The sequence below is a fragment of the Ovis canadensis genome, chromosome 4 (genome assembly GCF_042477335.2).
Source record: "Ovis canadensis isolate MfBH-ARS-UI-01 breed Bighorn chromosome 4, ARS-UI_OviCan_v2, whole genome shotgun sequence".
NCBI lineage: Eukaryota > Metazoa > Chordata > Mammalia > Artiodactyla > Bovidae > Ovis > Ovis canadensis.
Window position 1 is genome coordinate 58,354,001 of NC_091248.1, and position 27,477 is coordinate 58,381,477.

Consider the following 27,477-nt stretch of genomic DNA (forward strand, 5'->3'; position numbering starts at 1 on the left):
TCCAACCAGTCCATCCCAAAGAGATCAGTCCTGAGTGTTCATTGGAAAGACTGATGTTGAAGCTGAAACTCCAATACTTTGGCCAACAAAGAGCTGACTCATTTGAAAAGACCCTGATATTGGGAAAGATTGAAGGCAGGAGGAGAAGGGGACGACAGAGGAAGAGATGGTTGGATAGCATCACCGACTCAATGGACATGAGTTTGAGTAAACTCCCGAAGCTGGTGATGGACAGGGAGGCCTGGGGTGGTCGCAGAGTCGGACATGACTGAGTGACTGAACTGAACTGACACACATTCAAAAGACATACCAATAAAGAAAGAATGCTCTTTAATACTAGGAGACATTTAGGAGTCAATCTTCTCTGAGAAAATATTAATCTAAAATGATTACAGTTTATTTAATAGGTAAAAATGGCCAAACTATACATGAAATAATTCATTTCTCTAACTGAAATAGACTTTGGAGTTCTACCAAATGGTTTCCATGCAATTCAAGTAACTACTTCCATTCTAAAACATAAAAAAAAGAACCTACTATAACATTATTTAACTATAGAGGAGGATAAATACTGTTAATAATTAGAAAAACAGAGCTACTATTAATAAGTTTAACATTCAGCCCTCTTTGAATAAAATTTCTGTGTTTAAATGTTAAGTAAAAACATGCAACGTTTAGTAACAGCAAGAATGGGTAAAGCTTCTTTGGTGATAATATTAAAGATATATTTTATAACTTAAGTACTTTGATTTATCCAGATGTTGCTATTTTAGATTGGAATGGTTATTTCACTGACTGAAGAGAACATTACTGACCTAGCTATCTCATTTCATTCAAATTTCCACTTTTACATTAATTTCCAAGTTTACATATGTTGTTCTTTGTTTAAAAGTAAAATAAAATGAAACACGTCTAAATTAGTACAGACCTAAATGTTAAAAACTTTAACACAATAGATTAAAACAAATTCGATTTTTCCTCCTCTCCTCCGTTTGACACCCTTAAAACAACACTATATTTGTTGATGATTTTTTGGTCTGTCCTATTAAAATTCATAAATATTTCAAAGGATATATGGAAAAAACTAAATTTTAAAGAATAAAGTAAATACAGACTCTACATGTTGGCTTATAATGTTAAATATGGTACGTGAATCTTCATAGTTCTTGTCATCTCATGGCAAAATACATATATATGTAAAATTCATTTACACATATAATTTGCTATAATAAAAGCACAAGTCCGTTCCTTTTTCACCAAAATGTGCTAAAACTGTAAAACACATTTTGTTGGTCCACTACTAAAACCACAGATAAGTAATTCTCTGGTGATCCAGTGGTTAGACTCCACGATCTCTCACTGCCAAGGGTCCAGGTTCAGTCCCTGATAGGGGAACCAAGATCCCTTAAGTGAAACAGTTCACAGCAAAACTAAACAAACAAAAAGCAATCCACACATATATTCCACTAAAAAGTATGGTCTCTATATAAATTACACATACTTAGCTATCGGGATTAAAACAAAAAAAAATTTTCTTCTAAACATTGATTCTCCAAATATTAAAGATAATAATCTGATGATTCAATAGAATGGATATAAATATATTTAAATTTAAAACTAAATTTTAAAAATTGAATTCATCACAATCTTAGCTTGAGAAAGTAATCTGCATTTTAAAATACAGTGTAACTCAATTAAAAAATGGCCAGACCTGAACTTCCAAAAAATATATATAGATGGCCAACAGGCACAAGAAAAGATGTTCAAATCACTAATCATCAGGGAAACGCAAATTAAAACTACAGTGAAACATCACTTCACATCTGTCAAAAGGGCTATCATCAAAAAGGATCAAAAATAACAAATGTTGGAGAGGATGTGAAGAAAAAGGAACCTTTGTACACTGTTAATGTGAATGTAAATTGGTGTAGCCACTGTGGAAAACAGCAGAGGTTCCTCAAAACACTAGCAATTTCATTCACGGGTATATATTCAAAAAAAAAATGAAAATGCTAATTCAAAAAAATAAATGCATCCCAAGGTTCAAAGCAGCATTATTTATAACAGCTAAGATATGGATGCAACCCAAGTGTCCAACAACAGATGAATGGGTAACAAAGACATGGTGTGTGTGTGTATATATATACACATACAAAGACACACACACACACACACACACACACACACACACACAGTGGAATGATATTCAGCTATAAAAAAGAATGCATTTTTTTTCTATTTGCAACAACATGGATAGATTTGAGTGATATTACTAAGTAAAATAAGTCAGAGAAAGATAAATACTATGTATGTTATTAATTATATAAGGATAAATACTATGTATGTTATTAGTTATATAAGGAATCTAAAAAATTAATGAATATAACAAAAAAGAAACAGACTCACAGATATAGAAAACTAGTGGTTACCTGTGGGAAGAGGGGGTGGGGGGGGAGGGGGATGAACAAGACTGAGGCAGGGAGTTAAGTACAAGCTACTATGTATAAAATAAATAAGCTACAAGGGAATAATGTACACCATGTGGAATACAGACAGTATTTTATAAGAGCTTTAAAATGGAGTATAATGTAAAGAAACTGTGAAGCACTGTTTTGTCACTTGAAACTAAGATTAATATAAATCAACTATAACCCAATTAGGGGCTTCCTAGGTGGCACTAGTGGTAAAGAAGCCACCTGCTAATGCAGGAGACATTAAAAGATATGAGTTCAATCCCTGGGTCAGGAAAATCCCTTGAAGGAGGGCATGGCAACTCACTCCAGTATTCTTGCCTGGAGAATCCCATGGACAGAGAAGCCTGACAGGCTACAGTCCATAGGGTCACAAACAGTCAGACATGACTGAAGTGACTTAGCATGCATGCACACCCCGAATTAAACAAACACACTGTAATGTAACTTTTAGTTATATACCATTTAATACATATCATTTAATTCCTTCCTGGAGAAGGAAATGGCAACCCACTCCAGTACTCTTGCCTGGAAAATACTATGGACAGAGGAGCCTGATAGGCTACATACAGTCCATGGGTTCAGATCGCAAAGAGTTGCACACGACTGAGCAACTTCATATTAATACAACTTTTAATACTAAGTGCATAAAGAATCTGCCTACAGAGCAGAAGACACAGGTTCAATCCCTGGGTTGGAAAGATCCCCTGGAGGGGGAAATGGCAACTCACTCTAATGTTCTTGTGGCTTCCCTGGTGGCTCAGAATAATAAAGAATTATTATTGGTAAAGAATCGGTAATTTGCTATTGGTAAAGAATTACCAATTATTAATGGTAAAAAAACTTGCACCACAGGAGACCCGGAGTTTGATTACTGGGTTGGGAAGATCCCCTAGAGAAGGGCATGGCATCTCACTCCAGTATTCTTGCCTGGAGAATTCCAGAGACAGAGGGGCCTGGTGGGATACGGTCCACGGGGTCTCAAGGAGTGGGACATGACTGGGCAAGTAACACTATTACTTTCTAGATTAATAACCCAATACTTCAAACATACACTAAATTTGAACAATTAATGTTTCAAACATTGAAAACTACACATTCAAATTCAAAACATACATACTTCTTGATGAAACTTGAGATATAAGAATATAATCACATACTTCTCACAAAAAAAATAGTATGCTTTGATTTACATGACATCTGCAATAATGAAATATTATACAGCAAATAATTAAGTTTCCTCTGTAGCATGGAACAAAAAGAAATCTACAATAATCATTAGAAAAAAAGTTTCAATTATCCAAAAATAATTTATCCAACAATTACAATTCAAGAGCAGTGGGATGAGAAAACGAAAAAGGTAAGAGCTGAAAGAATATCTAAATAGTTAAAATAAATGTCACAAAGGCCACGATTCATATGAGGATACTCTTCTTACATATGTGTTTCTACACTTGGCATAATTCCAGTTAATATCAAAAATCTTAAAGGATAAGAAACCACAATTACAAGGGAAAGGAGTGGCAAGAGGTATGCACAACTGCACCTGCCCTAGCTCATCGAGATTATAACACCATAATGACAAATCTAGATGGAAAAACATAAATTTTGTTAAATATGCTCAGTCATGAAATTAAGAGACACTTGCTCCTTGGAAGAAAATGACAAGCCTAGACAGCATATTAAAAAGCAGAGACATCACTTTGCTGACAAAGGTCCCCACAGTCAAAGCTATGGTTTTTCCAGTAGTCATGTACAGATGTGGGAGTTGGACCATAAAGAAGGCTGAGTGCCAAAGAATAGACACTTTTGGATTGTGGTGCTGGAGAAGACTCTTGAGAGTCCCTTGGACAGCAAGATCAAACCAGTCAATCCTAAAGGAAATCAACCCTGAATATTCATTGGAAGGACTGATGCTTCAAAGTACTGAAGCTCCCAAGTACTGAAGCTGATGTGAAGAGCCGACTGATTGGAAAAGACCCTGATGCTGGAAAAGACTGAAGGCAGGAGGAGAAGGGGGCCACAGGATGAGATCGTTGGATGACATCACTGACTCAAGAGAGTTTGGGCAAGCTCCGGGAGACAGTGAAGGACAGAAAAGCCTGGCATGCTGCAGTCCATAGGGTCTCAAAGAGTCAGACTCAACTCAGTGACTGAACAACAACAACAATCCTCAGTCAAAAGGTTATCTTCAATAAAATCTTGGTCCTTAAAACCGTATGCTTCCATTATTCAAAAAAACCACTTACCTGGAAATACTCACATCGTGATGACACTTTGCATAAGATCACTGTATTTGCTTCAGTAAACAATGAAATTATCAGTTTTCTGATGCAGTTAAAAAATTGAAAATATCAACATACATCACTGCATTAAAACATACCCTATATGCTTCCTTAAAAGGTATACCTTAAAAGGTATATATATTCCTTAAAAGGTATACCTCTCAGAAGACAACATAATAAAAGGCAGAAAGGATAGTTATGCTTATATTTGTAAAAGCTATCAACAGATGTAACATTTTTAACCTAAACCTCCCCTACAGTCCTCCACTCCACAAAAAACCTACCACCATCATGACTACACTTTCATATTTCCCTTTATTCACTCCATTTATTCTCTATAAATGTTATGAAGGGGAGTAAGGGGAATGGGAGAGGAGGAAATAGAAGACTTTTCGTAGCCACTGTCAGTAATTGTCAACAACATAATCTCAGTTTCGGTTAATGGGAAAGGGACTGTTCAATTAGATTATGTTTAAACTAAAAGCCTATTCATTATTCCTCACATAATCTTTAAAAACAAAAACAAAAAACACATCTGGCTTGCTATAGAAGAAAAAAGTAGCCTTTATGACAGGAAATGCATTGCCAAAAATATACTGCTTTCTCTTATTTTAGTTATAAAAATTGCTGCAACAAGGGAAGCAAATTGGACATATGTAATTTAAAAAACCACTAGGAATGACTCACTTGAAATAATGCTGTTTCCCAAAATGTGCTCCCTGATATGCCAGTCCCTGAAGAGAAGGCTCTATAGTCCAGTAAGTTTGGAAAGCTCTTCTGGTTGGGAGGTTCACCACACACTATTAAACGCTATAAAGGCTGTGAGAACACTCAAATAAACATTTCGCCCAGCATAAGACAAACTGTTTTGATTTCAAAATCTGTTTTTCTTATTTACCTGTTTTCTTTTAGTGTGCCTAGCAACATCCCAAGATATTAAAGATTCCACCGTATACTTTATAGTATACAGTATGCGCTTAGTCGCTCAGTTGTGTATGACTCTTAGCAACCCTTTGGACTGGAGCCCGCGAGGCTACCTGTCCATGGGATTCTCCAGGCAAGAACACTGGAGTGCACTGTCATTTCCTTCTCCAGGGGATAGTATATATTATAGTTAACTCATGCTAAATAGAGAAGATATTATAGATGCTTCTAGCAAGTATCATCATCAATCCAAAAGAAATACAAACAAGAGGATAGTTACTACAGTAAAAAAAAAAAAAAAATGTGGAAATGAGAGCAGAAGAAGCTTCTGGTTCAATTCTGGTGAATTAAAAAAAAAAAGTCACGCTCACCACAGCAATCCAAGCGTCTAACAAAAATTAATGTGCCACAAGGGGGAGCTTTTCCCCATCATATCTAGTATATCCTTCCAAATTAAAGCATGTACCAGGTAATAACATTTAATCAATATTTTATTTCAAAAATATCCTTATAACTAAAATAAGAATAAAAGTGTTATTATTTATTATTTAAATTAGTACAATAAAGGAAAAAGTCTCCATTCTCAATTCAAACATCTGATACCTGCCACCTGCCACAGCAGATCAGGTCAAACACTGGAGCTGTATATGTCAAGCACAACTGGTCAAAATGAAAAGTCAGTACAAACGAAGGCAATGGTCAAAGATGCCATGTTGAATCATTTTCATTGGCCTAGCACGATGAATGAATGACCCCAGATGAATTCAATAACTGTTAGTTTTCTCCCCTCATTTTGCAGAGCCAAGGCTAAGATTCAAATCAGATTTAATAACTGTTGACTTCCAGATGTCCAAGCTGATTTTAGGATAGGCAGAGGAACCAGAGATCAAATTGCCAACATCCGCTGGATCATCAAAAAAGCAAGAGAGTTCTAGAAAAACATCTATTTCTGCTTTATTGACTATGCCAAAGCCTTTGACTCTGTGGATCACAAGAAACCGTGGAAAATTCCTAAAGAGATGGGAATACCAGACCACCTGACGTGCCTCTTGAGAAACCTGTATGCAGGTCAGGAAGCAACAGTCAGAACTGGATATGGAACAACAGATTGGTTCCAAATAGGAAAAGGAGTACGTCAAGGCTGTATATTGTCCCCTGTATATTTAACTTCTATCAGGGTACATCATGAGAAACGCTGGGCTAGAAGAAGCACAAGCTGGAATCAAGATTGCCGGGAGAAATATCAATAACCTCAGATATGCAGATGATACCACCCTTATGGCAGAAAGTGAAGAAGAACTAAAGAGCCTCTTGATGAAAGTGAAAAGAGGAGAGTGGAAAAGTTGGCTTAACGCTCAACATTCAGAAAACTAAGATCAGGTCATCCAGTCCCATCAACTTCATGGTAAATAGATGGGGAAACAGTGGAAACAGTGACAGACTTTATTTTGGGGGCTCCAAAATCACTGCAGATGGTGACTGCAGCCACGAAATTAAAAGATGCTTGCTCCTTGGAAGAAAAGTTATGACCAACCTAGACAGCATATTAAAAAGCAGAGACATTACTTTGCCAACAAAGGTCCATCTACTCAAGCTATGGTTTTTCCAGTAGTCATGTATGGATGTGAGAGTTGTACTATAAAGAAGCTGAGCGCCGAAGAATTGATGCTTTTGACTGTGGTGTTGGAGATGACTCTTGAGAGTCCCTTGGACTGCAAAGAGATCCATCCAGCCCATTCTAAAGGAAATCGGTCATGAGTGTTCACTGGAAGGACTGATGCTGAAGCTGAAACTCCAATACGTCAGGCACCTGATGAGAAGAGCTGACTCATTTGAAAGGACCCTGATGCTGTGAAAGATTGAAGGCGGGAGGAGAAGGGGATGATATGAGATGGTTGGATGACATCACTGACTCAATGGACATGAGTTTGAGTAAACTCCGGGAGCTGGTGATGGACAAGGAAGCCTGGCGTGCTACAGTCCATGGGGTTGCAAAGAGTTGGACATGACTGAGCAACTGAACTGAACTCGCTATTAAAATATTGGTAGATTTAATCATGAGTTAACACTTGCTTTAAGTTATTTGCCTGCAGTAACTCAGAACCAGGTTTCAGTCAGTTCAGTTCAGTCACTCAGTCGTGTCCAACTCTCTACGACCCCATGAATCGCAGCACGCCAGGCCTCCCTGTCCATCACCATCTTCCGGAGTTCACTCAAACTCATGTCCATTGAGTTGGTGATGCCATCCAGCCATCTCATCCTCTGTCGTCCCCTTCTCCTCCTGCCCAGAACCAGGTTTGAGGGAGGGAAAAAGGTGACTGGAGGATAACTGCCCCAGTTTTCATATTCTCACAGTAGCAAGTTCTTACTACAGCATTTGGAATGCACACTGATTAAATACTGTGTGTCAAGACAGAAGTCTCAATTATTCCTTGACAGATGAAAATATTGTCTTACGTGCCTTTCTGTTCTCCTACCATGAAAGACGAGAATGATAAATGCCCAAATGACTATTTGAACAAAATAGAGATGGTAGACCAAGACAGATGTGAAAAAATGAAAGTGTTAGCCACTCAGTCGTGTCTTACTCTTTGTGACCCCACAGACTGTAGCCCTCCAGGCTCCTCACCGTTGAATTCTCCAGTCATGAATACTGGAGTAAGCAGCCATTCCCTTCTTTAGGGGATCTTTTTGACCCAGGCATCAAACCCGGGTCCTCCTGCATTGCAGGCAGATTCTCTACTGTCTGAGACACAAGGGAAGCCCGAGAGAGATGTGGATGACTGCACATGGCCAAAATCTCTTCCCAAGCATGTAACTCATTTCTGAGCAACGTGACTGTGCCACTCCCACTATCAAGAAGGGAATCTGGGTTTGGCCTCATGATTTCCTTTGGCCGGTGGGACATTAAAGCAAACACAAAACAAGCAGACTCACTCTTTCTGCTCTATAAATTCTGCAGCTAATACCATGGGTACAAGCCCAAGTTAACTTGCAAGAAGATGAGAAAAACGCGATCATTACCCCAACTGACACTGCATCAAACCACCAGACATACAAGCAAGATCTCCTAAGAACAACTGATCCGAAAACCACAAGACATGAATGAAGCTATCCAGCCACCAGTCAAGCTGACAGAGACTTTCCAGAGAGGCCAACAAATTGTGAGGAATACCTTTAAGCCACTTAGTTTTGAGGCTTTTTGATTTGATCTGTGGCAAAATATCTGATATGGATAGGTTACAAGCTTTCCCAAAAAATCCATTTTTATTCTCAAACAGAATTTTATCATACAGTTTGACTGATATTATATCACTAACCTCAGAGTCACAACATCAGAAAAATGACATAATCTATAAGACAATATATAATTCTACCATATTTTCAAATTTTTCAGGCAATCTGCAGGGATATAGATGAAGATGAAAAACAGAATTATACAAGTAAAAAGAATTCCAAAATCACTGACCAAAGAACAGGATGTCTTGTGCCTTGATCCGTTTTGGCAGTGCCGTGTATCTGTGTGTGTACATACACCAAAACATCTTTAAATTAACATGATTCAAGGATAAAGGCTAAACAGATATAAAAATGAAGTTCTGTGAAAACTACAGAGTAATATTACAAAGATAAACCTTATCACTATAAAGATCATAGAAACAGCTACATCTTACTTATATTGTCATCATTTAGTGTCTACAGATATAGGGCAAATGATTTTGGCTGCTCTAATTTTCATTAAACAAATATTCAGAAAACTAGTCTGCAGAAAACAACTTCCTCAGTCTTCTAAGCTCTTAAAAAAACAAAGAATCTGGTTTGGAGAAACATCAAATGAGCAGCTCAGGAAAGCTTTTCGCTAGATACTCTTTCTGACACCACGGGAATGGCTGGATCTGGAGGACCATGGGGTAAAGGCACACGGACCTTGTACAGGCAATTTCCTGCCACCACATCTAAAGCTAAAGAGGGAAAAGCAGTCCCTGTAGCTGGCGAATCACACAGATACAGGGCCAGAGACACAACCGGTAACAAAGGATGCAGCTGTATGTGGTATCCAAGAACTCCAACAGGTAATGGCAATCAGGGAAGGTGGCTCTTCAAGGACTTCAGACTCACTACCTAGTCACACACCGGCCTGATTAACAAGTCCCAGCAAAATATGGTATTTAACAACAGAAGTATGGTTTCATGTTGTATGTATTACACAAGTTAGGATGAAAATGCTTATCATTTAACAAATATCAAGTAATAAAAAATTAATACTTCCTAACCTTAAAATCTATCTTAAAAGCAAATAAACGTATTGTGACATTTAAAAGATGACTGAAATAACTTGCACTGTATGGCAATAGAAAGTTTATGCTACAGTGGAAACAAATTACACTGGAAGCCAAAAGGTCTACCATAAAACCTAGCACTTAGCAGACATAAAATAAATGAAAAACAAATCAATGATCTAATACCAAAGGTTTCTGGGCAATTATTCCTTCTCTGTCCTCATTGCTAAAATTAAATGGTAACGGAGATTAAATGGGTTATTACATATAAAGTACTTAAAACAGTTCCTGGTAGTCAACAGGCAGTACTCAATAAACAGCAGACACTAGTACTAGATGCCAGTCTACTAACCATTCTGAAATTTATAAAATGACAGAGCAAGTGCCCAATGCTCTACAGCTCCCTTTCAGCTCCAAAAAATATTCAAATTTGAATTCTCCCACAGTTAGTAGCCCCCCCAACACACACATATTAAAATGTTAAATACAAGCACATTATCCAGACTTCAATATATGATAGAATACACACCAAACATACTGTGGGGTGGGGAGGTGGGTATGTGTGGGTGTGACTGAATGTCCAGACTATCATTTAAAGTGGAAACTATAACTTGAACAGATATTAAACAAACACAAAAAAAGATACACACTCAAAATAAGGAAAAAGGTCCTCCTGGGTGAAGGTTAAGGAGACGGTGTCCTACTGCTGGCACTGCTGCCAACCGTAAAACCTGAAATGACTCCTGTCTGTGCTTGTTTAAGTTGACAAAGATTGGGTCAGAGGATCACTAAGATCTCTCTGAAACTTTCTTCACTTTCTTTCCTCTTTTCAAACCAGAATATCAATTATTACTTAGAATACCAGAAACTTTAGCACAGATAAACATGAAAATTGCTGATCTTCGGCCTAAGCAGTCTCTGATCTGAGAATGAATAATAATGCACCCGCCTTCAGATGGGCCTACATTCACTTCTAAAAGCCAGTGGACTGGATTCTGCCTCTGCTTTCTAAAATAATGTATATTCAGGAATTCTCTGGCGGTCCAATGGTTAGCATTCCATTCTTTCACTGTTCAATCCTAGTCAGGGAACTAAGATCCCACAAGTTGCATGATGCGGCCAAAATAAATAAATTTAAAATAATGCATATTCTACAATGAGAAGGGTAGGAAATAGAAATTAGCTCAATATATGCACTGATGTGCTAATATTCTCACATAATCACATATTTAACTAATAATCATTAGTTAGATTCCTTTGTACCACAATATATTGAATACCCAACATTTATTTAGCACCTTCCATATGATGAAGCCAATGCTAAGCACTTTTAAAGCACTATTTCATAAAGCAAAAAGACAATTTTAAGTGATGTTCAGGTAACAGAACTATTGTATGGACTGGAATAATAAATAGGTAAATTCATTTCACTCCCAAAACAAATCCAAGGAATAAAGGACAACAGAATCTTAATTATTTCACTATCTTTAAGAAAAGACAGACAAATAGAAGTTGAAATTTAAACTCTAGTGTTCACATCAAGAGAGTAATTTATTTTTAATATCCCCAAGAGGTTTCATTATATCCTTACCTTTTTTGGTTGCAAACCTGTAAGAAAATGATGATCAAAGAACATAATAAACTTGTCTAAAACATGTAATTTAAAGTTTAAAAAAAACACACAACTAAAACCTCTTACCTGAGCATGAAAATTGGACATAGTCGTTGTCTCTATATCCTTCTTTCCCAATATCTCCATTTTCACTGGTGAATTGGGAAAATTAAATGAAAAGTAGTCTAAAAAATCAGGTAAATAAGTAGCTGCCCCATGAACAATACCCATTACATAGAAAGCTGCAGAGTTCTCATTTTCACTGAACACCAGATCCACAAACTCTTCTGCAAACCTCTCCATCTCCACAGGAGACAGATGGGAGAGTTCATTGCTGTAGGCATGGATAACTGATGCACCTCCGTTAGGCTGGTGCTCAATATGAATGAGCTGTTTGAACTGCAAAGTGTCCAGCCTTCTGAGGTTGTTCTGAACCCGTGGCTCCTTTAATGAGACAAATGGAAACTCACTGTTTTCTGGAATTTTGGAATCATAACTCTTGGTATCCAAACTCTTTCCACTGTAATCCTTTATGTTATCATTTAGGATACCTCTGGCTTCTTGATCTTCAACATCAGACAGCAATCCTGAGCATATAGTTTGAATAGATTTGCTATACATTTTTGGACGCTTCCGTTTTTCATTCTCTTTGTGTTTCTTTTTCTTTTTCTTCTTTACCTTCTTAATTTGTAAGTCTTCTGCACTTGTTTTTGGTTTCTCCTTCCCACCTGTTGGGAAAAATTTTTTTTGAAAGTACTCATTTTAGTTTCTTTAAATATCATGCTTCAGGAACTGTTTTATAACAAATAAGCAAAGTTTACACAAAATGAAGTTTATATTTGGGACTTGTTTTACGCAGTATTGATAATCATAATTTAGTCAGACTCTTTCCCTCTCTCCACACACATAGGCACACATACACAAAGAGGAAGGCTTAAGACAGTTATGCTTACAGTGAGTGGTACCATTCTAACATGAAGTAGATGCTCAATCAGTATTTAATGAAGTAATGAAATTAATGTTTTAGAAATCATAAGTCTTCAAATTTTAAATAAAAATCAGAAATGGAAAGCTGAACAAAAGCCAATGTGAACAATGAATGCCCTGCATTTAGGACATGAGACATTTTCCATTGATATATATCTTTTTTACTTTAAGTTCTTAAAAATTACATACAGGTGTCAAGATTTACAAATCAGCAAAGGAGAAAAACACTTGCATAGTATATGAGCAACAAACACAGAAATTCCTTAGCTCTTTACCATACTTCCTTCTCCGTAAACTACTCTTTCATCCAAAACGGGCTATTCTAGATCTACTAGAGTCTACAGAATTCCCAGTGAAAACCCAGCAAGATACCATAAGAGGTGACAAAATCAGAATAACTTCTCATGTCCTGAGTACAAATGATATCCATGTACTGGTAAAGAGAAACATTAAAGAAAAGAAAAAGAAATGGGTCAATAATAAGTTTATATATTAATGAACCTCTGTAACCAAAGGTAAGTAGACACTAGGCTCAAAAATTTAGAAATCCAAAGAATAAAAGATTAATCTACAGTGGCTATACAGCTATAGAATTTAAGTGTACATATTAAATACAATATTATCACAGTATATTTATTTCTAGACAATAAAAAACACAGAAAAGAACAAATATCCTCACAAGAAAATATTATGGTTCCTAAGACAAAATAAAAAAGTTATTAATATGACAATTGAGAAGAAAAAAGGATTTACTGTTTCCATCTGTTATTTCACTTTTAAAGATAACCAGTCATGACTTAAATCTTCACAACCTGCTTCTTTATCTAAATTTTTCAATCTTCACATATCTCTAGTATTCTTTTCTGTCTCTGGTGAATGAGATGTCCTGCCTACTTTCCAAAAACAAGTTCCTCCCACCAACTCCAAAACTCTTGCTTAAAGTTCTCTCCTCTTCTTTTGACCATCAAACTTCTCATAAAAAACCACTATATCCACCAACATCTTATCTTCATTACATGACTATTTCTATCCTTTAAAATTCTGGGTCTGTTTCCAGTCTACTCAAATTTACCATCCCAGATTGTTCAAATATCAAATCCAATGATATTCTCTCTCAAATCATTTTTCCTGATCTCTCCACGGTTCTATGTAAATACCCACCTCATCCTTGATTATTTTTAACTTCCATGATACTACTATGCCTTAGCTTCTGATCTAAAAGCCTCATGACTAACTCTCATCCTTAATGCTAGAGCCATAACACTAATTCTATAAGTTTTATATATTGTTTTGATCATGTTCATCCCTTGATTCAACTGTTTTCAAGGGTTCTCAATGACTACCAAGTAAAATACAATCTCTTCAGTCTGGAATCCAAACTCAGTGTCCTCAAGTACCCCCATGCTCTGGTCAATTACACTACTCACAATTTCTTATGAAACATACCTAATCCTACTTTATCTTTCTACTACTGGTAAAGTTACTTCCTTTCCCCAAAACATCTTTGCCTTGCCCCAGTACTCACTACTGGACTTTCTTACCCATCCTATAAAGACAATTCTTATATTATTTTCATTTTTCTTTGGAACTAAAATATCTTCGCTCTAAATTAATAAACTGTTATTACATATTCTACATAAATGAATATATACGATATAGTCATACAAAGTTATTTTTTTCATTCACAGGATATCTGTATAATATATATCCTTCAGGATAATGTATGAGTGAAACAAATAACTTTAATGAATTCATAGTGAAACACTTTTTTCACCAATCATTGAATCCCTCCTGGCATTTCTGGCATCTAGTACATTGCTATATGTGAACATTTAACGAATCCATGAATCCAAAGATTTCTCTCACCAACAGACTACCTGACGTTTATAGGCTTATCCCCTGTTTCCAGTTCAGTCAGTTTTTCACCATATCCTAACCTTGAAACAAAAAGCATAAAAATTCTCTCAAGTTCACAGCAATTCTTACAAATGGAAAGTTTAATGTTAATAATTAACCATCTCTTCTGAAAATTCATGAGTATGAAATGAAGGCCAAACTGGTATCACTGTGAAAAGCAAAATGAAAAATATGATAACACTATTGATTGCACAAGTTCGCAAATTCATAAAATGCAAAGTGTTAATTTTCTCAAGAGTCTACATGTAAGTAAGTTAAAAATATATTAACAAATTCATACTTGCTACCCAGGTATAAATGATCAAAACACCAGATTCAGTTAATATCATAGGAACAAAATTAGTAATAAAAAGTTAAAATAGGGAGTTAATAAAAATGAAAGATAAAAAGAAGTTTATATATGTAAGTGAAATCCAAATGAGTCAAGGAAAAAAGACAGTAGTGAATTAGAAAAGAACTTAAAAAAAATAAAATCAATAATAAAAAAAACCAGAACTTAAAACAGTTTAATTGTTCTAGGTATAATTAATAACTAAACTGGAAATAAATGTAAAATTGCACAAATTAAATAGCTTGCCAATACGAGCAGAATTTCATTTGAATGAAAATATATTACATTTATACCTAATACATTTTTTAAAAATTAAGAGAAAATATTCAAAATACATGTTACATTAAAATAAAACAGGTATAACAGTTCATTTCTGTTGTAGTATGATAGTCAGAAACTGAGAAACACTAGCTAATAACAAATTAGTCAAAAGATTATTATATTGCAAATCAAATAATTAAACTTACATGACAAATTATAATTAAATATTAAAGTGAGCACCATGAGCAGAAGAGAGTTAACACAAAATGCCTAAGAGTGCTATCCTTGGAAAGGCCTGCTTGCAAGGTTGGCCCTTGGTTGGCACCTGAGAACTTGTATTTTGGGAAGATTAAAACTGTTCTCTGATAAAAGTGGCTCATTGTTTCTGCAAATAATATGGTTTACACTGAACACCTGTTTTCCTTCTGGGAGCCTTCGATTTTGCTACAACTAGACAGGGGGTGCCTACGTGACCAGTTCCCAACAGAAACCTTAATTACTGAGTTTCTAATGAGCTTCCAGGTAGACAACATTTCATATATGTTGCCACAATTCACTGCTGGAAGAACTAAGTGCATCCTGTGACTCCATTACGAGAGGACTCTTAGAAGCTTGCGTCTAGCTTCCTCCAGAATTTGCCACACGTGCCTTTTGTCCTTACTGATTGTACTTTGTATCCTCTACCATAATAAGTCATAGCCATGAGCACAAATTTATGCTGAGTCCTATGAGTCTTCCTAGCAAATCATCAAATCTGGGGCAGTCTTTGGGACCCCTCCCCTCCAATGGATACAGATAAAATGCATTCTTTACATTTAAAACAAATCAAACACTAGCCTTTACTAGATAGATTTTTAAGTTTTATATAATCATGCATTTCCTGTCTTGGAATGATGCATGAAATGCAATAGATACATATGTAGGAAATTTTTAAATACTTAAGGCAGAAGACTATTTTGAATATTAATGTTCTTCTCTTATACTAAAAGGTATTTAAAGTACATATTTACTCTAAATTCATAATTCTTCAAACAGAGCCCAATACATCAGAACTGCAGTGTTTTATTAGAGGATCCTGGTAAATACCCGTAACAGAAAGAACTGCTAAGTAATTTGGATCCTCAAAAAGTATAGAAGTGTAGTTGATGGGAGACCCTCCCCTTGAAGATCCACAGACATATGAACAGTAGATCTCAAACACTTAGATCCCAGCCCCTCTCCACATGCACAGATAGCCAAACGGAGAATCAGACACAAAGAGAAACGGAGATACACACAGCCAGAAGAGACCCTCTGACAGAGACAGGAAAAAAATCACAGACACAGATGAAAAAGAAAAACCAGTATGTGTCACTAACGGCAAGCTATGTTTAAAAAATGTTTAAAACTTACAAAATCACTAGAATTAATTCCCATTCCTAACCTTAGTATATTTTTAATTTTAATAAAGGTTGCCAGAAACACTGGATCTGATTTCATATTTAATATAGGAAGTAATAGGGGCTTCCCTGGTGGCTCAGAGGTTAAAGCGTCTGCCTCCAGTGTGGGAGACCTGGGTTCGATCCCTGGGTCGGGAAGATCCCCTGGAGAAGGAAATGGTAACCCACTCCAGTATTCTTGCCTGGAGAATCCCATGGACAGAGAATCCTGGTAGGCTACAGTCCAAGGGGTTGCAAAGAGTCGGACACGACTGAGCAACTTCACTATGGGAAGTAATATACATAATTTCATTATCATACACAGAAACAAAGTAGTAATTAGCTTAGCTATTTTCAGCCTGTGGTCTCTGGGAATGACTTTCCTTTTATGCACAGCAATATTTTCACTCTTCCTTTCAAGAATTACCTACCCATGACCTTTAGTACACTACCAATAACCTTGAACATAGGCTTCTTTTAATGCTCCTTTCATCTGCTCACCATCAAGCTCCTTGATATGCTATAATAACAAAATTTACTCTCAAAAATAATATACTGGTAACATCCATGTTCTTATACCTTTATCAATAAAGAACATAAAAATGACTGGAACATGTAAGTATATTCAGAAAAAGTAATTGGTAGACATTTGAAATTTTAAAAATGAGCTAAATAAGCTTATGTTTCAAATTTATTTGTTCCTTTAAACTGTTTCTAATAAAGCAAACTCCTATTTTATCAGTGAAATACATTTATAAGATTTCTCCATTAATAATACCTTTCTGCTATGTATGTAATCAGTATATACCTCTAGTCATACTCGATGCAGTTTTAATGAAAATCTGGAGGAAATAAGACTGGTGTGGAGAAAGAGTTAGCATCTATTTCAGATACTCAAGGGTCATCACCCACTCCATGCCTGTATCTGCCCTAAGTTTCAATGTTAGCATCATCAGAAGGTGAAACTTATAAAGAGAAGAAAAGTTAAAAACCATAAAATGGGCATAAGGCAGTAAAGAATAGCATACTTACTCTCCCAACCTAACTGATTTTCTTGTTGCTTCAGGACACCAATAACAAAGGATGCCTTTCCCTGATCATAACGCTCACTTGGCAAATGGCTGGCCACACAAGCAGGACAAACTGTGCTGAAAATAACAACAGCTAATACTTACTCACTGCTTACCATGGGACAGGCACAATCTCACAAGTTAATCATGTTTTTATTCATTTAATTATCTACATACTACCCGTGGCTCAGCTGGTAAAGAATCCGCCTGCAGTTTGGGAAACCTGGGTTCAATCCCTGGGTTGGGAAGACCCCCTGGAGAAGGGAATGGCTACCCACTCCAGCATTCTGGCCTGGAGAATTCCATGGACTATATAGACCATGGGGTCGCAGAGTCAGACACAACTGAGCGACTTTCACTTTCACTTTTTTTTACCCTCCGAGGAGAGATAAGTTTTCTCATTGTCTTTAATCACAAGAGCTCATCTTTTGTACATGTAAACAAGAAAGATTCATATCTACTTATTGAATATCTGTGGACTAGGCATTGTACTTGGTACTTTCCCTATACTTAACGTCATTTAATCTCCACAACCCTGAAAGGCAGTAATTATTGTTTACCTCCATTTCACAGTAAGTATGTTTTCCTATGCCATCCCAGAGATCAATTTATTTCCAAATCTCTTTTATTCCCCTCTATCATCACTAGGTTTCAGTTTAGCTTAATTATCTCTTAAGCTTTTCATTTATTTCAAAATCAAGGTTACCACTGTATATTACTAGAAAAATCTCCACTTTTTAGGTTATTTAAAATTCTTCTTGCATATGTAATTTCGAGGTTCACATATTTCACATTAATGGTATGCAAGGAATTTAACATTCTACCAAGTCACAGGAATTTACAACACTGGCACTCAAACGAATACTAAAATGACTATGTGACTAAAGCAGTTTTAAAAATGACTAAACCAATATGGTAAGGAAAAGAACACTTTTCAAGTGTTCATCATAAGCTGCTGTACAGCACCAGTGTGATTATATTCAATTCCTGCCTCAGAGGCTTACAATCTATTTGGACAACACATATCAAACACACTGGCAAAGAAACAAAACGAAAGGACCACGAGCATTAACCAAGTAGTCACCAACTTTGGCTCTGTCATGTTTCTTCAGGATCTAAAGAATTTTTTAGAAAATAAAGTTCTGACAAGTAGAAAATAAGAGCTTAGCCAAAGTGCACCAAAGAGCATGTGGAAACAGGACAAAGAGTTAAATGAAACCATAGAATCTAAAAGTCTGTGTACCTTAAATTATGTAATTAACCAGCTATTTCATTGCACCTACAGTGCTATGGACTTCTCTCCCATATGTAGACAGGAAGGCTTATGCACATGTAAATCCAATACGAAATTAATAAAAGTCAACTTGTTATGACCAACAAATTGTTGACTTGATGAGGCAGTTAATGAATTTGCTAGCTATCAAGCAAGCAAATGCCATTGATTCTTCTTACCTTCCTATCTGAGTGAATTTAAAACTATCTATCACAAATTCTCTCTCAAAGAGTTCATATTTATTGATAGGATCTATATTATTACCTAACCATCCACCCCCACATAATAAATAACTTTAACAGTTATAATGAGAAAAAAATAGGAAACAAAAAGAGGATATTCTTAAGCATGCAAGAAACAGACAGTAAAACAGGAAAACTTGTTATTTAGCTCAGAGTAAAATGCTCCCTCTAAACTATGCACAGTGATTATCATCAAACACTGGTGAGATCACTGCCTCTGCCATACCTCTCTATCACGGAAAAAGCTGCTTTAGTCTCTTCTTTTAGATTATCCATGAACCAGTAATGTAAACACAGAATTATATAACCTATTTTTAAATGATTCAAGGAACCTAATAATTACCTTTACTACTTCCAATAACTCACTAAATAAATATACTAAAGACATATTACTATACAGATTAGAGAAGTCCACTATTAACTTTTCGTATCTTGACCACAAATGTTTACTCTCAGTAAAATTCAGCACCAAGTAACATTTCTTATTTTAATCACTAAGCCAATAAGTATACTGAACAATGTTAACATCGTACAACTGAAATCACTTAATATAAACTTACTTTTCAGCAAAATCTTTACTTCTCCATTTTCTTTCTTGATCTCATTCATTACTTTATGCTTCTTTTTCTCTCTCTCCTTTTCTTTATCTCTCTCTTTAATTTTGTCTTTGATTTTATCTAAAAGACAAAATAAATACTTCAAAACATTTTACAATTTTATTTCTTTCATGAACTACAGTCCAATTTCTCAAGTTACAATACACCAAGGAAATCAGAAAGAAAAAAAGATGTAATTGTTGTTCTAAGTTTTTAGGAAGTATTTTTAAATTTCCTCTCATATATTAAACACTGGAATATATATATCATAAGCTGTCAAAATGTATCATTACAAATTTTATTCTACAGATTATTCTTCACCTACTTCATTTCCAACACAACATCAGCCTAACTTCAAATCACTTAAAATAATTGGCTAACTTTGATCATGAGAGTAAACTACAGTGGAAAAAGGGCTAGTTTTGAAGTTGGGCATATTGGTTAACATAACACTGGAAAAAATACTCATTCTCAATGGCCTAATGTGTAAAATAATGAAATGGATGATAAATTTTCATAAGTTACACCCGGGCTAAATGAAGGAAGATATAAAAAAACTACCTAGAGTCTGATATATATATATAATATACACATATATATGTATATATATACACATATGTCTGTACATATACATGTACATATATATACATATATACATATATATATGTATGTATATATACATATATATATATATAAAAGACTAGATGTTAAGTTTCCTTACCCTTGTATCTTTTAAAAAAGACGACTGACTTGGCTAACTAGTGATACTATGATATTAAAATAAAGCATACACGAACTCAAAGAATCATTGGTTCACATTCTAAAATTCAAACTTTGTTTCTGCAAAATTATTTGATGTCCTTTTAATTCTTGTTTGTTCAATCAAGCTCCTATGCACTCAGCAACAACAATGTAGAGGAGAACTTTAAAATAGTGATGAAGTCCTTGTCCTCAAAAAGCTCACTACGATTACAAAGTTATGACACAAAACTTCACACAAAACTGCAAAACATCCTGTAACAGCCAAGATTATACACCACATATGCCAATGACATAATTTCCTCAAATCCCTTCATGCTTCTCTTTCTACAAATACTGGTCTAAATTCAAGTATTAATCATCTAATGTTTATTTAGATTACTGTCTAGATCAGTTTTGTCAAATAGAAATATAAGGGTTACCACATAAGTAAATCTACATTTTAGCAGTCATTAGAAACAAAAGGAAACTAGTAAAATTAATTTTAATAATATATTTTTCAACAGGGAACCAACACTAAAAAAATGTTATTGAGATATTTCACATTATTTTACTCATAAGATTACAAAATTCAGTCTACAGTTTACACTTATGGCACATCTCAATACAAAGTAGCTCAACTTTAACTGTTCAATAGCTATGTGAGACCAGGGGCTACCGTACTGAACCACTCTCTGGACTACTAAAACAGATAATTCCTAAAAAACATTAAATCTATGTACTTAACAAATATTTTGAAATGTATTAATTTTAAAAATACATATTTGAGGACTTTCCTGGTGGCTTATTGGTAAAGAATCCACTTGTCAATTCAGGAGATACAAGTTTGATCCCTCATCTGGGAAGATCCCACACGCCACGGGGCACCTAAGCCCAAGTGCCACAACTATCGAGCCTGTGCTCGAGAGTCTGGGAGTGCAACTGCTGCGTCCTGTGCACCCTAGGGCCCGTGCTCTTTAGCAAGAGAAGCCATGGCAATTAGAAGCCTGTGCGCTGCAACTACAGAGAGCCCGCGCACAGCAACAAAGACCCAACATGGCCAAGAATGAATAAATAAAACTAGTTTTTAAAAAGAATCAATGTCTTTTCCAATGAGTCGGCTCTTTGCATCAGGTGGCCGAAGTATTGGAGCTTCAACTTCAGCATCCTTCCTTCCAGTGAATATTCTGGGTTGATTTCCTTTAGGATTGATTGGTCTGATCTCCTTGCAGTCCAAAGGACTTTGATGAGTCTTCTCCAGCATCACAGTTTGCAAGCATCAATTCTTCAGCACTCAGCCTTCTTTACGGACCAACTTTCACATCCATTAAATGACTACTGGGAAGACCATAGCTTTGACTATACAGACATTTGTGGGCAAAGTGATATGTCTTTACTTTTTAATACACTAAGTCTGTCATAGTTTTTTTTTTTCCTAAGAAGCAAGCGTCTTTTAATTTCATGGCTGCAGTCTCACCATCAGCAGTGATTTTGGAGCCCAAGAAAATAGTCTGTCACTGTTTCCATTATTTCCCCATTTACTTGCCATGAAGTGATGGGACCAGATGCCATGATCTTCGTTTTTTGAATGCTGAGTTTTAAGCCAACTTTTTCACTCTCCTCTTTCACCTTCACCAAGAGGCTCCTTAGTTCCTCTTTGCTTTCTGCCATTAGGGTGGTTTCATTTGTGTACCTGAGGTTGTTGACATTTCTCCCTAAAATCTTCATTCCAACTTGTGATTTACCCAGCCCGGTATATCACATGATATACTCTGCACGTAAGTTAAATAAACAGGTTGACAATGTACAGCCTTAACATACTCCTTTCCCAATTTTGAACCAGTCCATTGTTGCATGTCCAGTCCTAACTGTTGCTTCTTGACTCACATACAGTTTTCTCAGGAGGCAGGTAAGTCGGTCTGGTATTCCCATCTCTTGAAGAATTTTCCAGTTTGTAGTGATCTATAGTCAAAGGCTTTAGCATAGTCAATGAAACAGATGCTTTTTCTGGAATTCCCTTGCTTTTTCCATTTGATCAATGGCTATTGGCAATTTGATCTCTGGTTCCTCTGCCTTGTCTAAATCCAGCTTGAAGGATCCTGAATATTACCTTGCTAGCATGTGAAATGAGGACAATTATGCGGTAGTTTGAGCATTCTTTGTCATTGCCCTTCCTTAGGTTTGGAATGAAAACTAACCTTTTCCAGTTCTCATATATGCTCATATACAACTTATTCTCAAGTTCTAGAATTGATCAAACTGTTCTCATACTTCAGATTAGCTCACTACTCTTACTTTTTGATGTTTTAAAATCCTTGAAATCATATCATAGGCTATCATTCAGCCATAAAATGGCAGCACAAATAGCTGGAGCCTAAAAACATATATAAGTTAATATTGTATAAGTAATCACTTTTTAAATGAACTAGTTACATATCACTTAAAATCACAACTGAAGAAAACAGTTATCTGTAATGTCTCCACATTTCTTTTCCCAATTACCCCTAAATATTTATTAACTTAAGTGTTTTTCAATAACTTTTAAAAGTTTATTAATAAACTATAATATACATACAGAAAAAAAACACATGTAAGTACGATAAACCGCTCAATTTTCACAAAAATGAATAGCACCCAGTACCCCTATGTGTTCCCTTCAGCCTTTATGAAGTACTGCTAAGGGTAACCATGATCCTCACTTCTAACACCAAAGATTAAAACAACTATAGACTTTTAAGGGCAAATAAAGAATATGAGCTATAAATCTACAACAGAATATATTTTTGCAGAATAAAATTAAACTAGTTTCTCAGGAAATAAAACTGTAATATAGCATGATCCAATTTTTATAGACTTTATTTATAAATATATTTTCTTACAGATTTTCCTTTTTTTTTTTTAAGTAGTTTTATGTTCAAAGACATCCTGGAATGTGAAGTCAAGTGGGCCTTAGAAAGCATCACTAAGAACAAAGCTAGTGGAGGTGATGGAATTCTAGTGGAGCTATTTCAAATCCTGAAAGATGATGCTGTGAAAGTGCTGCACTCAATATGCCAGCATTTTTTGAAAACTCAGCAGTGGCCACAGGACTGGAAAAGGTCAGTTTTCATTTCAATCCCAAAGAAAGGCAATGCCAAAGAATGCTCAAACTACCGTACAATTGCACTCATCTCACACACTAGTAAAGTAATGCTCAAAATTCTCCAAGCCAGGCTTCAGCAATACGTGAACTGTGAACTCCCAGATGTTCAAGCTGGTTTTAGAAAAGGCAGAGGAACCAGAGATCAAATTGCCAACTTCCACTGGATCATCGAAAAAGCAAGAGAGTTCCAGAAAAACATCTATTTCTGCTTTATTGACTATGCCAAAGCCTTTGACTGTGTGGATCACAATAAACTGTGGAAAATTCTGAAAGAGATGGGGATACCAGACCACCTGACCAGCCTCTTGAGAAATCTGTATACAGGTTAAGAAGCAACAGTAAGAACCAGATATGAAACAACAGCCTGTTCTCAAATTAAGGAAGAAGAACGTCAAGGCTGCATATTGTCACCCTGCTTATTTAACTTATATGCATAGTACTTCATGTGATATGCCAGGCTGGATGAAGCACAAGCTGGAATCAAGATTGCTGGGAGAAATATCACTAACTTCAGATATGCAGATGACACCACCGTTATGGCAGAAAGTGAAGAAGAACTACAGAGTTTCTTGATGAAAGTGAAAGAGGAGAGTGAAAAAGCTGGCTTAAGACTCAACATTGAAAACACTAAGATCATGGCATCTGGTCCCATCACCTCATGGGAAATAGATGGGGAAACAATGGAAACAGTGACAAGACTATTTTTTTGGGCTCCAATATCACTGCAGATGGGGACTTCAGCCATGAAATTAAAAAGATGTTTGCTTCCTGGAAGAAAAGCTATGACCACCCTAGACAGCATATTAAAAAGCAGACATTACTTTACTAACAATGGTCCAACCAGTCAAAGCTATGATTTTTCCAGTAGTCAAGTATGGATGTGAGAGTTGGACTATAAAGAAAGCTGAGTGCCAAGGAACTGATGAACTGTGATGTTGGAGAAGATTCTTGAGAGTCCCTTGGACTGCAAGGAGATCAAACCAGTCAATGCTCAAGGAAATCAGTCCTGAATATTCAGTGGAAGGACTGATGCTGAAGCTGAAGTTCCAATACTTTGGCCACCCAATGCGAAGCACTGACTCATTAGAAAAGACCCTGATGCTGGGAAAGACTGAAGGCAGGAGAAGGGGGCGGCAGAGGATGATGGCTGGATGGCATCACCAACTCGATGGACATGAGTTTGAGCAAGCTCCGAGAGTTGGTGATGGACAGGGAAGCCTGGCATGCTGCAGTCCACGGGGTTGTAAAGAGTTGGACATGACTGAGTGACTGAACTGAACTGAATACACAAAAAGGGGTCTTGAAATATGCCCTCAAGTACAGCATTAAATAGTTCAAGTAAAAGTAAGGTGTGAAGTCATCATATGAAAGGCACCTATGGAAACAAAACAATGACACAGCCAAGACAGTAAGAGTGACTGACAACATAACTGCATTTACCGCCTATCCTATACCCTCAAAACAAAGGAAACAAAAATACAAATAAACCTATATATACACAGGAGAAAAGCATTTTTGTGGCGTAACTGTTGTCCCAACATACACATCTATCTCAGTCTTGACCTTACTCACTCTTCTGAGAATTTTTTGCTTCCTGTCAGAGCACATCCTTTTTTCAAAATCCAACTTCAAGTACATTCATTAAATTTTCTTTAGTCATGTTACACATAGTATAAAGATGTATGTTAGGTATTTACTTGTTACAGGCAAACATGTAACAGCTATGAGAAAGTGGGAAACCCACAAGCTCAGAAGACCCAGGTTCAAATTTAAGCTCTATAACCCTGATAACTAACATATTTTCAGATCTCCAGTTTCAGCTGTAAAATGGAGTTTAGGTGAGATTAAATAGAAGTATATACAAAAACATTTTATACAATATGCCTTATAAATATAGACTATTATTATCTATCTAACCATACTACTGAGGTATAACAAACATTCCGGGCCATAACAATTGAGAACTCCACTGTCTATACAACCTCAAGTCTGCTGCTACTACACAGTAATGCATTTTTATTTATAAAGGCCACTTCTAGGTCTTTTCACACACACAAAAGAAAGACTCCCTGGCATCTAGTTTACTGAATAGGTTGCTCTTCAACGATCATTCTTGAGTGTTTATTTCTTTCCATGACCAAGAATTTGTACAATTTTAACCTTCGGGGTTTAATCTAAGGCTTGGAAAGAATTTCTAGCTCACCTTCCCATCACAATTCTTAGAATAAAAGTAAGAATTATTCAATCATAAGAACAACAAAAGTATTTGTTCTGAAAAGTCCAATTTAACCTAAGGACAAGTTTTATTTTAAAATAGAAAGGGGGATACAGAACAGATGGAACACAGATGCTAAGAGACCCACGAAAACAATTTAAATCTAAAGAGGCCAAAGGAATAGAAGAATGAAGGGAAAAAAAGGAATAAGTCATTATCAACTCACAACATACTATAAATTATGTATGTGGAAAAACACACATGGGCTAAGGACAGGTCTCATATGGAAAAGTTAAGACATAAAAAGGAAAGCTAATGAAAATAGTTTCAAACAAAATATAAATGGGATTCGTCAAACATATGGTCAACTTATGATTTAGTAGCATAAACCATATATGCAGCAATGTATAATAACATACATTTCATTCACCCAATACATTCCTATTGAGCACTTATGTGTAAGAGGCAAAAACGAATTCTAGTGCTTGACTAAGGAACCTTAAAATTGATAAGGTAACTTAAGCCTAAAAAAAAAAAAAAATTGATAAGGTATCAGTTGATTCTTATGTTAAGCACCACTTTGGAAATGCGTCTTTTTTTTTTTTTAGCTTTTACTGAATTTGTCACAATACTGTTTCTGTTCTACATTTTTTGGCCACAAGACATATGGGAACCCAGCTCCCCAAACAGGGATCGAAACCACACCCCCCGCACTGGAAGGTGAAGTCTCAACCACTGGACCTCTAGGGAAGTCTCCTGGAAACCAGCTCTTAAATAACAGAATAACTGTTTTTGCCTGGTTATAATAAAATTCAGTAGACTCCACAAGTATTGATGTTATTATAATAATGTAGGGATGAAAATATACACACACACACAAATATTAGATGAACTGCTCCAGTAAGAAAGCAAAACTTAGAAAAAGAACTGTGAATACCTTTAAGAAACTGATCAAATATATCAACAAGTCATTCACCTGGAATCTTCAGAATTAATTCACAGATTTCCAGATAACACACGATTGCCACCTATGTTTTAACAGTTCTAATTACATTTCTACATACATCACTGTTTTCAAAAATACAATTCATTTTAACTTTCACTATCATATTCATACTGCCTTCAAAAACAGAAGGAAAAACAGCAATTGAGAATCATTTCATTTTTATTGTTTCACCTGTCATTTATCACCCAGCTCTAACTTCTGGCAGTCACTGATGGGCTCATTCTCATTTGTTCTGTGCTAAGAAACTAGACCAGGTCCACTAACACTTTACTGAATAATACAGAAAGCAGGTTCTCCATCTCAACTGTATTCTAGTTAGCTACAAACATATCTTTCTTCTTAGCATCATTCCGGCTCCCACCAGCGTACATTCCTTGAGACAGAGATGGTTCTCCCTCAATAAATGCTTGTTTGATGCATGAAAGAAGTCCTGCAATAAAGTGAGATATTACTGTTATTTTCTATAGTTCATCACGACTTTCTCTCCAGTAAGGTACTCTAGGTTGATCTTTGTTAATTCTTCCTTCTTTTCCACGGCAAGAAAGGGAAAACTGTTCAGGATTAGTCCTTCAAATGTATATATATCCCTTTTCTAAGTGACCTGGTCATTTTTGACAAACAGTTTTAAGATTTAATGAAGCTATTCTTCAACAACAGCAGGAATCCAAAACTTTTCTGGATTAGCCTCAATAAAGACAAATAATTCTCC

At 35.9% G+C, this 27,477-nt stretch overlaps 1 protein-coding gene across 1 annotated transcript in view; it reads right to left on the minus strand.

The window, feature by feature from the left end:
- Nucleotides 1-27,477, minus strand: part of RSBN1L (round spermatid basic protein 1 like) — a 63,190-nt gene that overhangs the window by 21,243 nt on the left and 14,470 nt on the right. The window contains exons 2-3 of the mRNA XM_069587787.1: nt 19,632-19,748; nt 11,660-12,300 (exon numbers count right to left, since the gene is read on the minus strand). Coding sequence (XP_069443888.1) covers nt 11,660-12,300; nt 19,632-19,748 — 758 coding nt within the window. The remainder of the gene's footprint in view (nt 1-11,659; nt 12,301-19,631; nt 19,749-27,477) is intronic.